At 38.4% G+C, this 13,915-nt stretch overlaps 1 protein-coding gene across 2 annotated transcripts in view; it reads right to left on the minus strand.

Annotated features, from left to right (window-relative positions):
• The window catches only part of LOC143253362 (LHFPL tetraspan subfamily member 6 protein-like), a 56,907-nt gene that overhangs the window by 2,683 nt on the left and 40,309 nt on the right, over positions 1 to 13,915 (minus strand). Inside the window, exon 2 of one of the 2 annotated variants that reach the window (XM_076507123.1) lies at positions 7,479 to 7,577. The exons of the other annotated variant lie outside the window; for it this stretch is intronic. Within the exon in view, the coding sequence (XP_076363238.1) occupies positions 7,479 to 7,577 (99 nt within the window). The remainder of the gene's footprint in view (positions 1 to 7,478; positions 7,578 to 13,915) is intronic. 2 annotated transcript variants of the gene reach the window in all.

Below are 13,915 nucleotides of genomic sequence, written 5' to 3' on the forward strand. Positions count from 1 at the left end.
TAAATTTATCTCAGTTCCTTCTAACGTAGCTGAAATACAATGTCACTTAAATTGATTCTATGTTACTCTATCCTTGGTTTTTCATTTTACACAAGTGAAAATAACAATACTGTGCAAACGAAGTTTATTATCAAACTGTGTCATCCATTTGCCTTCATTTCCTTTCATTGTAATCTGGTATTATATCTGTTTGGAACTTCAATGATTGATTTTACTCTACATGCTTCAATATTTCATAATATGATGAAGCATTCGGTAGGTTTTATCTTTAATTGTATACATACATTCAATTCGGTGAGATGAATAGTGCATTTTAAGTACAAAAGTAAGTAGCAATAAATCGAACTACGATTTTTTTTCCTACAATTTCAAATTATATTGATTTACAACGAGAAACAGAGGATTCCAGCATTGAAGTGACGTCAGTTCGTAATTTATCGTTAGTTGGATTACCGATACATTCTTGTCACCAATCAAAATGTAGCTTGCTATGACCTTCTCGTGAGATATATCTGAAATACCAACATCTAACAAGAACATCCACGTGCTGTTAATGGATTAGCTAGAGTTTAGAAATGAAAAATATTAATGATCCTAAATAACAAATAAATAATACGTTAGTAAGAAAAGTTCATGGTGAAAATAATGTAAGTAAAAACATCCTAATACTAAATCAGAGGAATAAAACGTTACTAAACGTTACTAAAACAAAAGCGTTGTTCCTACAATCAATAATTAATATTAAAATGTCAGCCTAATGAGCTAAAACCATGTTTTCCTTTTTTCACCAAGACTGTGATTTTCGGAATTTTCATTTGTCACAGATTTACATCGATTTTTAGGAAAATATGTCCTAGACAAGGGCAAACTAAAGTTTATAATACTCCATTATCGCTGACAGTTAACTCAAAAGAACGAGCGCGTGCTAGGACCAAAATGTGGAGATAAGGAATGCTTAAACCAGTGGATCCTTTCTTTGCAGAATTCTAGTAGACAGGATGAAAAATTGCCTTTAACTTAGTTGGTAAGAGCGCTCGTTCATCACTTTGTTATACAAAGGGCGGGGGTCAAATCAAGGGAGGTGTATTAAAATTGTACACGTCATCACTATCACGTGTGTGAGGACGAATCATGAGAGCTAGGATAGCAGAAGCATCACGTAAATTCCTAATTCCTGTTAATGAGTTTGCAAATATTAAGACAAGCGTCATTTTGACTGGAGGAAGCACATCAGTGCTCAGACCAAAAGATATGAAACAGTTCTTTATTTACACCATAATTAATTCATTGAAAATTTTCAATAATTTTCTTCAACGTTCTCTTAAAGTAGCGAGGGCCCAGCATGGCCAGGTGGTTAAGGCACTCGACTCGTAATCCGAGGGTTGCAAGTCCAAATTTCTATCATATCAAACATGTTCGCCCTTTCAGCCGTGTGGGCGTTATAATGTGACGATCAATCCCACTCTTCGTTGGTAAAAAAGTAGCCCAAGAATTGGCGGTGGGTGGTGATGACTAGCTGCCTTCCCTTTAGCTTTGCGCGAAATTCAAAACAAACCAAACTAAACTTAAAGTGGCGAAATACTGAACTGCTATTCAGCTCTTGTACTAGACTGAGCCACCTGCCTGTGTAAATAGTAATAAATATTACATTAAAATACATAAAAAACAATAAAAACCTTTATTTTCAATCTTCAAATTCCTTCTTTTTTCAGAGAATTTGTTTGTTTATTGTAAAGCGCAAACCTACAAAATAAATTATTTGTGCTCAACTCTCCGTGGGAATCAAAGCCCAATATTTAGCAGTATCTCTGCCTTACCGCTGAACCCCCGGGGACGGGTTTTTTTTTCAAAGAACTGAGGCAGAAATCGCTTCTTTTCTGGGAATTCGGTCAGGTTTTTGTTGAAAGTTTTTCGGCCAGAAAAAAAAATCTAATTTTAAACTAAAGCAATAATCATATGCAATTTCTAAGATTGAACACCTTACTTGACAGTAGACAAAACTTAGGCTTGGCTCCTTTCAGGTGTAGTGATTAGATCGTTCGACTTTGAATCAGCGGGTTCGAATCCTCTCACCGAACAAGCTTGTTCTCACTGCACCAAGCGCGGGTAAACGGCGGGAGTAACTATGACTCTCTTAAGGTTGGCCGTCGGACGGTGCTGACGCAATGTGATTTCTGCCCAGTGCTCTGAATGTCAAAATGAAGAAATTCAACCAAGCGCGGGTAAACGGCGGGAGTAACTCTGACTCTCTTGGGTAGCCAAATGCCTTGTCATCTAAATAGTGACGGATTGACTCTCTTGAGTAGCCAAATGCCTCGTCATCTAAATAGTGACGGATTGACTCTCTACAGAGCCATAAAACATTGCCAACGTACTGCCCGTGGAGGTACCTCCCAGCGGTGCGGCTGGATACAGGGTCCCCTGTAACTGAATCCTCCACACGTGAAGGAGAACACTAAAAACCCGTATGATGGGCTCGCCGACCATCATATGTCCAAAGGCAGGGGCAGTCAGCTCCAGACAAAGGAAGGAAAACCTTTTAAACCGTGGCGAGGACTCACCGAATTCGCTAGCTATCTGGGTGCCCGGTAGGAGGTTGCAGCCCTACCCTGTATTAGCATTTTGTAGGGACTGACCTACCCTACATCAGAGCTGGTTGTTTTAGATATGGAAAGAAATATTAATGATAAAAGCTATGGTTTGGCGTTCGTGGGGTGCCAGGGCGACGGCCAAACCCATGCTACTTGGCACCGCCCGGGGATGGTAGCTTCCGAGCGATTCCCCGGCGTCGATGGAGAGGAAAGCGTAACATCCGGAATAGAGGTATTGAATGAAACCTATTCCAACAACCAGACACATATCCAAGGTGTTTTGATTGCAACTAGTCAGACTGCCAGGGGAGGCAGATGCCGAACCACAGAGGTGGACGGCCAAAGTTATGAATCCTCTGAAAATGAGGAAATAGAGTCTTTAAACAGCCGAACCTCAGAGGTGGACGGCTTAAGTTACAGTCCCATAGTCAACAAGGGACAAAGGACAGATTTACCGATTTGTGACAAGGAATTGACGGTTGAAAGGGTAGGGAGGACAGTATTTGTTAACCTACCCTCTAAGAATAAACTTTTGGCTTGCGACCAGTGTCCATTCGAGTTTACGAGTTTTCCTAGATTTGCGGACCATCTGGCAAATGTTCATAACTCGGTGGCACAAGCGAGATGTATGTTTTGTGGAAAAGACGATAGCCACCATCATGTTATCGCATGTCATATACCGAAATGTCCCTATCGGCGTTTCGTAGCGTTCGCCAGTCAGTCTTCCAGCTTTGGCTGTGAAGTCTGCGGCCTGAAATTTAAGACCAAATCAGGCGTGTCTCAGCATAAGAGACATAAACATCCAAGGATTCGGAATGCCGAGCGCATTCAAATGACTGGAGTTCGGACGTCGTCGGAGCGCCCGCGCCAGGTAGTCTGGTCCGAGGAAGAAGTACGAACCCTCCGAGAGATGGTAGTAGTATACTCGGGCCAAAAGAACATCAATGTTCTCTGTGCAGAACATCTACCCGGCAAAACTCCAAAACAGATCTCTGACAAACGCCGAGATCTTAATAAACAAAAACCGCCCGTCTGCACTGCTTCACACACCATCAAGAGTCGTGGAGATCCTGCTGACGTCGTTCAGTACGAGGAGCTCGACTGGGAAGGGATTAATATCCACGACCGGAGTTCTAAGTTCTGCTCGTACATATGTCAGCTGAGAGATCAGAAGGGACTCGACGAAGCAACCTGGCAGGAGGTCGAAGTTGTGACCAAAACATGGGTTGACGAGATCGCCCATTCTCAGACAACATGGAGAAACGAGAGAACTTCGACGCAGGCTCTTAAAGTCATTAATCCTGCTCGAAGGCCATACAAGAGGCGGTTCCACAGGGTAGAACGCTTTAAAAGGTTCCAGAAAATGTTCGATTTCGAACGGAAACGCCTAGCTGAGGAGATATTAGATGGCCGGGATGCTGTCAGATGTCCCCTCAGTAAAGATCAGGTGAAAGACCATTACGATCAGGTCTACGGTGTTGCGAATAATGACGTCAATTTTGACGGCTGTCCATTTCCACCCAGGGTAGACAACACTAATATTCTGGAACCAATAACATCAACCGAAGTGAGTCAGGCACTTCGAGGCATGAAGAGAGGGGCCCCCGGTCCCGATAAGATCACTCTTCCTTTCTTACTCTACCGCCTTAAGTATGGTATCGACGCCTCCTTGGCAAGTCTGTATAACATCTGGTTATTCACGGGCCGCATTTCTGAATGCATGAAGGTCAATAAGTCGGTGCTCCTTCCGAAAGGATCGAGTAATCTGCACGAGGTCAAAAACTGGAGACCTATCACGATATCCTCTATCGTGCTTAGGTTATATTCCAGGATTATGGCACGTCGCCTCGAGCAGGCCGTGCAGATAAATCCCAGACAGCGCGGTTTTATTCCTCAAGCGGGTTGCAGAGACAACATCTTCCTGCTCCGTTCCATCATGAGGAAAGCCAAGCGACATGGGACTCTGGCTATGGCCTTTCTAGACCTGTGTAAAGCCTTTGATACGGTTGGCCACTAACATCTTCTAGCCAGCCTTGCCAGATTTCATGTCCACCCACATTTCGTCCGACTTGTAGGGGACATGTATCAAGATGGTGTAACGACATTTAGGGTTGGTATCGAGAATACCAAACCTATTCGCCTCCTCAGAGGCGTAAAACAAGGGGACCCCATGTCTCCTATTTTGTTCAACATTGCCATGGATCCTCTCATCCGTAAGATCGAAGAGGTTGGCCGAGGCATATCGCTAAATAAGAAGCTGGACCCAGTTTCTACCTTGGCATATGCTGATGATATGGCAGTGCTGGCAAAAGACCATGCTAGCTTACAGGAAATGTTGAACACCGTGAACGATTACTGTTTGGGTAACGGCCTCTCACTGAACATCTCGAAGAGTGACGGTATGCTGATTAGGGGGTCCAGTAAGACCTTTACCGTCAATAATTGTTCACCATGGACAGTTAATGGCGAAGGACACCCGATGATCGGACCCGAACAATCTTACCGTTATCTAGGGGCCAATGTCTGTCCATGGACCGGGGTGTACAGCGAGCCTGTACTTCCTCTCCTCGAGAAATGGATAGATAACATCTCGAGGGTACCGCTAAAACCACACCAACGTGTTGAGATTCTCAACCGATTTGCGGTACCGGGCTCCTTTACCAACTCGAATTGGGAGCATCGAGTGGTAAATTATTGAGAGAAATGGACAATCTAATTAAAAAGGCCGTGAAGAGCTGGTGTCATCTTCCGCCTTGCACGACCGACGGGTTACTTTATTCCCGTTATCGAGACAGTGGCCTAGCACTTGTCAAGTTGGAATCTCTGATTCCAACTCTTAAGATCAAGACAGGATTAAGGCATGTCCATTCAACGGACAAAACTATTAGATATTTAGCCGAAGCTGATAACTTAATCGATAACATCCAAGGAATTGCCTTAAAGGCGGGACTTCCGATCCCTAAGCCCGAACAGACTTCTGGGACATATCATTCTAATTGGAGGGATATGGAAAGGAAGCGCTGGGAAGGTCTTGCCCTGCAAGGGCACGGTGTAAGTCTCTTCAAAGGTTCAAGTTCTGCCAACCACTGGTTACCTAAACCAGTGGGAATGAAGGACCACCACTGGGTGAAGTGTCTTGCTTTGAGGGCAAATGTATACCCCACACGGGAAGCCCTCAGTCGAGGGAATCGGAGTACGAACAAAGAAGTTGCGAAATGCCGAGGTTGTTCTGCCCCGAGAGAGACCATATGTCATCCTAGTGGTCAATGTCCCAAATTAAAATCTATGAGGACACGGCGTCACAACAAGAGTTGTGACCATTTAGTAAAAGAATGTGTAAGTAAAGGGTGGAAAGTACTCGTAGAACCCACCATTGAGACAGGCAATGGTGAACGTCGGAGACCGGATCTGATCTTCCATCGTGAGGATAAAGCGGTGGTTGTTGATGTGACGATCCGATACGAACTCATGTATAGCTCCCAAGAGGAAGCATATAATTCCAAGGTCGCCCGCTATGAAGAGCTCGCACCACAAATTAAAAATCTAACTGGTGCAACTTCTATTGTTTTCCACGGTTTATTAATTGGTGCCCGCGGTGCCTGGTATCCGAGAAACACGGAAGTACTAGCGGACCTGGACATAAGATCTAAATATTTTGAAGAGTTCTTGTGCCGACGTGCGATGCTTTACACTCTAGATGTGTTGTGGAAGGCGAACAATGAAAAACACCTCGCCTGGTAAGGCAATTACCGCCCACAACACATGACGAAGTCATAAAACAGCCTCTTGTCGTTAGACCAATGTAGGTATAATGTGCAAATGAATTGATCTCTATGCGTCTTCACTATCGGCATCTGTCGATATCGTCGACTCTGACGTAAAATTGGGTAATTGTATAATATCGATAGCCAAATGCCTCGTCATCTAATTAGTGACGCGCATGAATGGATTAACGAGATTCCCACTGTCCCTATCTACTATCTAGCGAAACCACAGCCAAGGGAACGGGCTTGGAGAAATCAGCGGGGAAATAATCAAGGGAGGTGTATTAAAATTGTACACGTCATCACTATCACGTGTGTGAGGACGAATCATGAGAGCTAGGATAGCAGAAGCATCACGTACATACGTACTTAAAAACTAAGTATTTCTCCAAGCCCGTTCCCTTGGCTTTGGTTTCGCTAGATGTGCAAATTCTTTGCACATTTTCAAATATGGGTAGCGTTATAATGCGACGGTTAATCCTACTATTTATTGGTAAAGAGTAGTCAAAAAGTCGACAATGAGTGATGTTGAATAGCTATCTAATCTATTATTTTAAAGTTAGGTCCAGGTAGCGCAGGTAGCCCTCAAATAGCTTTGCACGAAATTCAACAAACAAGAAATTAAACTCTCTTTTTTTTAACGACACAAGTAAAAATTCAGAGAGTTTTTGAAATTAAGTTCGCTATTATTATTTTAAAGAAGAGTTTGTAAAACTAAGTCGTGGTTAATACAGTTAATGTGCATTTGACTACTCTAAAGTCTTACTTTGATAAACTCTAATTTTGACTAGATTTACAATTTCGTTACTAAGAGTTCCTTTGGCTATTTCAAAATATTTATTTTAGACCAGTAGTATGCCGAATATGAAACAATTGTTTATTTTTTGTTAACAACAAGCTAAACAATGAGCTGTCTGTGCTGCGCCGACCATGGATATCGAAATTCTACTTACGGGGACGGGACATGAAACAAACAAATTAAGTTACAATGACAAATGTAAAAAGGTAAAAAATATAGTATGAGCTGTAAGCTGTAAATGTCTAGTATTTCATATTTTTCATAATGTAATACATTTCTTCATACTGAAACTCAACATTAATTATTTAATGAAATTCAATTTACCTAAAAAATAAGAATCAGAAATTCCTCCGCACACTTCCTGAACTTCCCTAGTTCCCCATCCATTGGGATAGATGGCGCCACCAATTAAAATTAAGACAGCTGAAAAACAAAAGAAAAAGAGTAAAGAAAATAAATCCTACAACGCTTGCACAAATTATTCTATCTGTTGTATTCTTTGCTCTTCTATCTACTACATACGTACTTAAACATGAAAATTATTCGTTTGTTTATTTGCTTTCTACAAATCAATTTACAAATAAAAATGGATAGAAAGAGTTCCATGGTAAATTCCACGTAATTATGATATGGTATAATTATGTTAAAAAACAAAAACACATTTACTATCAATATAATAGTGTGGTACAACATCCACTGACTTACCATGATCTACAGAGAAAATAAATAGCAAAACACGAATTGCATTTACTCAAGGAAAAGCAGTGAAATCCGTACATGCATAGACTTTCAATTAACTGTCAAGAAACAATACGAGAGAAAGAGGAAAAAAAAATTCCGAAAGACTATGTAAACCGAATTCATAATTCTTAATATAATCAATGGTTCTTTTTCAGTTTCAACAGATTCACGAAATTTTGATTCCATAGTAATTTTGAATTAATTAATTGAATGACCTATATTTTATATACGTGTATACGAATGTGTTAATGAAAAAAAAAAAAATTAGACGGACAGGTGGTTATGGTGCTCATCGCATAATCTGAGGGTCGTAGGTTCGAATTTCCATCCCACCAAACATGGTTGACCTTTCAGCTGTGGGAGCGTTATAACGTGACAGTCAGTCCCACTATTCATTGGCAAAAGAGTAACTCAAGAGTTGGCGATGGATGGTAATGACTAGCTGCCATCACTCTTGTCTTACATTGCTAAATTAGGAACGGATAGCGCATATAGCCCTCATGTGGTTTTGCTCGAATTATTTTAGCTGCATTACCACTATTAGGAATATGAATGAATAAACATATATCACCAACATGACGAGAATTGCAACACTAAAATCCGGGTTATTATTCGCGATGGACAGTAACGCAGATTGTATGTTTGTGCATAAAAAACAAAAACATGAAAAAGCAATAACCGTTTTTAGCCAATTTTGTGATTTTAAAAATATGTTGTTGTTAATTCGTAAACGTAGCCACTGAGGTAGTTAGATACGATATTATAAGACAAGGTCTTCAACGGCGAACAATAAAATATTGCGTTTTACTTATAAAATAATGTTTAATTTATCATTATATTTAACAGATTAGATAATTATAACCTGGTAAAATAACATGATAATTGACAGTGGTTAAAGTGTGAGACTGGGAAGGGAAGCCTACTTACTTGGTCATTTATCTTAGAAAATTTTAAAAATCCCTTCTAATGTGACATTTTATTCACATACTGTATATCAAAAACAATAAGTCACTATCAGTTTTGACGACAGATTCGCTCAATCTTGGAAGACGTTGAAAGACAAAGTAAAATATTCGTTACGCCCATTGTTCCTAGATCCCTAACTCTGGGTGTCAACTTACTCGGTGAAGTCCATGTTTTCCAGTATAACTTATTGCTCCCCTTATTACATATAGCCAATGTGGTTCTTCTGAGCTGAGAAATGCCCCCCTCACTTGTACTACTGCTACCTGACCAGAGTAATGCTAAGTTACATTAGTAACTGGCATCACTATGTCACATGGTTTCATTGTATGTATAAGTTCTGAGAAAAATAAAAATTTACTTAACTTTTCAGGTCCGCAGTTAATTTCTCTAAATTCTCCGGACCTTTTAACCTCTTCATCGATTATAAGGTTTTCCAAGTTTTTCAGGTTTGTGATCACCTTGATTTTAGTTAGCAAAGGTTAAAACAGTTGTAAGTCAGTAGGTTCACGACGCTAAAAATCGGGTTTCGATATCCGTGGTGGAAAGCTCAGAGATAGCTCACTGTGTAGTTTCAATTAACCACAACACCAAATATTTTTACTCTGGATTTACTGAGCGAAATGATACGTTTATTACCTTAATTAAGTTTTCATTAAAAATAATTTATTCGTTTTTCAAGACCTAACACTTAACAAGAGTGAAATTGTTAATGTATCAGCTATCACTGATGCCTTGAACAAGTAAGTTTTATTTTGTGCTGGTTAACATCATTTGCCTACAGCAAATGTGTGGTAGTACCAGTGTTCTAATTTTAAGAAACGTTAAATGATAAAATGAACTTATTCGTTTTAGTTATACTTATTATAAATAAGTTATATGTTACGTGGACTGGACTTTGAATTAATTTTACCTGGTAATTCAAAAGAATCTATTAAAGAAAGATGTACGTTACCAATGTAGTTTATTTTTTCTATTCTAACCATAGAATAATCATGTCAAATATTGCACTGTAAGCTCAAAACCACACAAAAAGCTTGGTAAAAGATTCTTACTGACGTCTTAAGTGTCTTAAAAACTATGATACGGCGCCATCTTGACGGATAAAACAACAGAAAGGTCTAAGAATGTCGGGAAACAATCGTATTTCAGCACGTTAGGTGTTAAGTCACTGGCTAGATACTTGACAAAATTGTTGTTAATTGAGGAAACTGCTCATTAATAAAATATATAAAGGGCCATGTTGTAAAGTTATTACCAAATACAAGAACCGCAGAAATCGTGATAGATACTCCAAACTGATACACAATACAAGAACTGAAAGTTGACAAGGGCAAAGAGGCCTTCGCTAACCTGGTTGATAGTTGGGTTCAAGATATTTCAACTGCAGTAATAACAATTACTTTATATCAGATTCAGACTTGCTAGGTGAAGGTTAGTTTTCGCGCATAACCGTATGCTTTCTATTATTCTTCCTTCATAAACTTTTCAATAATACTGTTTCAGTTCCTCTCGGTCTTTTTCGTAGCAAAAGAAGGCTTAATTTGGGTCCTCTGCTAATCAACCAACCTTAAACACGAGGATAAAATCATCAAATCATGGCCTGTGTTGAGAAATACAGACTCAAATAGATATAAGACCTAAAATACCTAATAAAAGGATCTGAAATTCTTGCTAATACGACTCGCAATGGAAATAAATCAGAAGGAATGTGAATGAAAACTATCTAAAGTTAAGGTGCTTTTCATCATAAATTATAAAGCTTTGCTAGCTTTCGACATGTAAACTATAACTCTTAAAAGATATAAATATTGTTCCTATGCAAAATTACTGCGTTGAACTGTTACTGTTATAACTAAAAACTGTTTACATTTAAACAGAGTTTTAAAGTTACCATCAGTGAAGTGTACAGAGTCTAATTTAAACGTTGCTATTTTCTAATATCAGCCATGGCAAAACACGGGCATTTGTTTCTTTATCTTTGATATCTGTCTGGATTTCTGTCTTTGACTTTCGATCACTTTAGGTAAGCAGAAAAAGAAAAGAAAAAACTTTTCTTTGTCCCTGTCATCTTCGTTGGATCAGTTCACTACCGCACAAAGGATGGCATTATGTAACTGCTGTTATAGCAATACAGCCCTTAAAAAGATTGTATTGATATAACTCTTTGCTTCAATCAATGCATGGTTGGAAACTATCGCTTTTCAATCAAGATGATGAACAAACGTTGCGTAGCGGCAAGAGTAAAGCCTCTTTTGTCTATCTGCACTATGTCCATCGCTAGTAGTAAATATATAATTTTATCACTGCGCAATGTTAAATTTAGAAGGAATCTGGCAAAAGTTGTCGCAGAAAAAAAAAAAGGAAAACTGTCGAAATAATAGTTTAAAGCATTGACTAAAATAAAAACAACAACAACAATTTAATATTTTATTAGATAAAACGCAAGATTATTTTTTATGTTTGTAATGTTATACAAGCAGCAACATTTAAGATCCATCCATCCCTATTGTACAGTATTCATACATTATATTTTGGAAACCAATTTTCCACAGTTTTAATCTCTTCATATCACCAGTTCATCGTTTAGTCTTCGTTAAATTCGTTCACAGTTTTGTAAATTCAACAACACATAATCAAAATGAAAGTCCACTTAGCTGCAAAATAAAATATTCTTTGATCTATTTGTTTCTGTCCAAAATCTCGTTTTGAAATGGATGGGGGAGTGGCTTATTTTTCTTGTTGTTATAGTGAGAATCTACAAATGTTTTACTATTACTTGTTCAGTTTTTACGCTATATTTAAACAACTCGTTAATCTATAAATTTTGATTTCTTTTACAACCTTAAATATTCCCTCGTTCAATGACATAAACACATTTTTGGACTTAACATTGAGATGGAGAAGGCTTTTATCTGCCAGTAAAAAGATATTCATGGCTTATATCATTAGGTGACAAAACATTGTTATTAGTAGGACATTTGAACTATTTGCCTGTTAACTTAGGTGGTTTTTAACTACAGAACGAATAGTTGCTCAAAATGACTTTCTAGTAAGGAATTTAGCCACGTGCTCTGATGGATCAGTTCCATAAACCTGGCTACAAGTGAAGTTTTTCGATAGAGGTGTTATGGTTGACCAGTTCCTTTTTTATTTTTAAAGCTTTCCGAAGTTAACCAATCTATTTTATATTCTCTTTCCTGAATCAGTTTTTGGTAAATCAATAAATGGAATGCTTTCCGGGTGGTGCACCAGGTGCTTTGGAAAAATGTTTCTTGGAACTATCGAAGATTGGATATCTTTTGTTACTCTCTGCGTTCTTTGTTAAGACTAAAGTGTGGATTTTGTTGACATCTAATTGTTACCTGCTTATGTTATTATGCCATGGAGAGCGGGATTCTTTTCTAAGATATTTGTGAACAATACCATCAGAAAATTAACACGTGCTAGAAGAACCCAAAATTTCAAGTTATATTTCATTACTTTTTAATAAGCCCGGTATGGTTAGGTGGTTAAGACACTCGACTCGTAACCTGAGAGTCGTGGATTCGAATCCCCATCACACCGAACATGCTCGCCCTTTTAGCCATGGGGGCATTATAATGTGACGGTCAATCCAACTATTCAATGGTTAAAGAGTAGTCTAAGAGTTGTCGGTGGGTGGTGATGACTAGCTGCCTTCCCTCTAGTCTTACACTGCTAAATTAGGGAGGCTAGCCCAGATAGCCCTCGTGCAGCTTTGGGCGAAATTCATAAACAAACAATTACTTTTTGACTTTGATCTATTTGTAAAATAGATCTAAACTTTGTATTCGTAAAGAAGAACGCGATTAGGACTTCTTAAGGTTCCCACAAGACCTAATGTACTTTTATTTAAATAAAAATGTATAATACTTCTATGGTAAGTTCTGCTGTTATTAAACAAATATACAGCATATATTTTGTTACAAAAGTTATACTTTTTTCTAAGTTGAATATTTTCTGGAGTTTATGTTTCGTCATAAAGTGTTTCATTACACGGGCTTGTTTGAAGGGATTACCCAACTACAATATTAATATTAACAGATGAGTTTTATCGTTTAAACTTTTCACAGTTTAATTTTAACACACGCTGAATTGAAGTAAAATAAAACCACTTTAAGTAATAGCGTTTCGTTACTTACTCATAATAAATACATTTTTATAACTTCGTATACGATGTATTACATGACCTTTCAGTATACACAATCTTTATTGTCCTAGTAGAATCCCTGTTACACCTATAAATTCATATAAAATCGCCATATTTTCCTGGGTTCTCAACCAGATTCACCATAACCGTCATAACAGAAGCGATTGAATTTCATTCAGGGTTACAGCACTCTGCTGTCAGAAAACGGTCTAGTATTCTTTTGTTTATATTCCAGAAAACAGCAAAATACCACTAAGTTTCTGTGAAATACTGCTAGGTGTCTGTGAAATTAAACAAAAATGGAAAATGGCAATGGTACAGTAAGCCTAACAGATGAAACAATTTGACTTTTTTGTGATTTAGGAGTTGTGTAAATGATATTTTTAATCTTTATGTATGTATGTGTGTGTGTGTGTGTATATATATACCGCATTGCACTGGAAAGGTAAAAAGTTATAGTGAGCGTTGAAATTTATAACAGAATGTTTGTGCTCCCGCGAAAAGACATTATAGTTAACTTATTTAAAATATAATTAATTAGGAGGAAGCGAGTTCGATCGAACGTCGTCCTAAGACCAGCATAATGTTCTTATTCTGTGTTCCTGAGATATTGGTGTCTGCTATTATGCTTGGGTCACCACAAGAAACACGTTAATAATGTAATGACTCTTCTTTTCCTCGACCTATAATAATCTAAGTATAGAGAATCAAAGAAGCCAGATAGACCTTTTTAAACTGATAATAGTAATTTCTTCATATCAAGCGTTGCTGCTCAAATATGAAATTATTGTTCTTGTGAGTGTGAACTGATAAAAATGGACATCTGATCCATGACAGCCACAGGTATCAAGGTATGGAAGCCAGACTTTTGACGTTATAAATCCGT

Source organism: Tachypleus tridentatus, chromosome 6, assembly GCF_004210375.1.
Source record: "Tachypleus tridentatus isolate NWPU-2018 chromosome 6, ASM421037v1, whole genome shotgun sequence".
NCBI classification, from domain to species: Eukaryota; Metazoa; Arthropoda; class Merostomata; order Xiphosura; family Limulidae; genus Tachypleus; species Tachypleus tridentatus.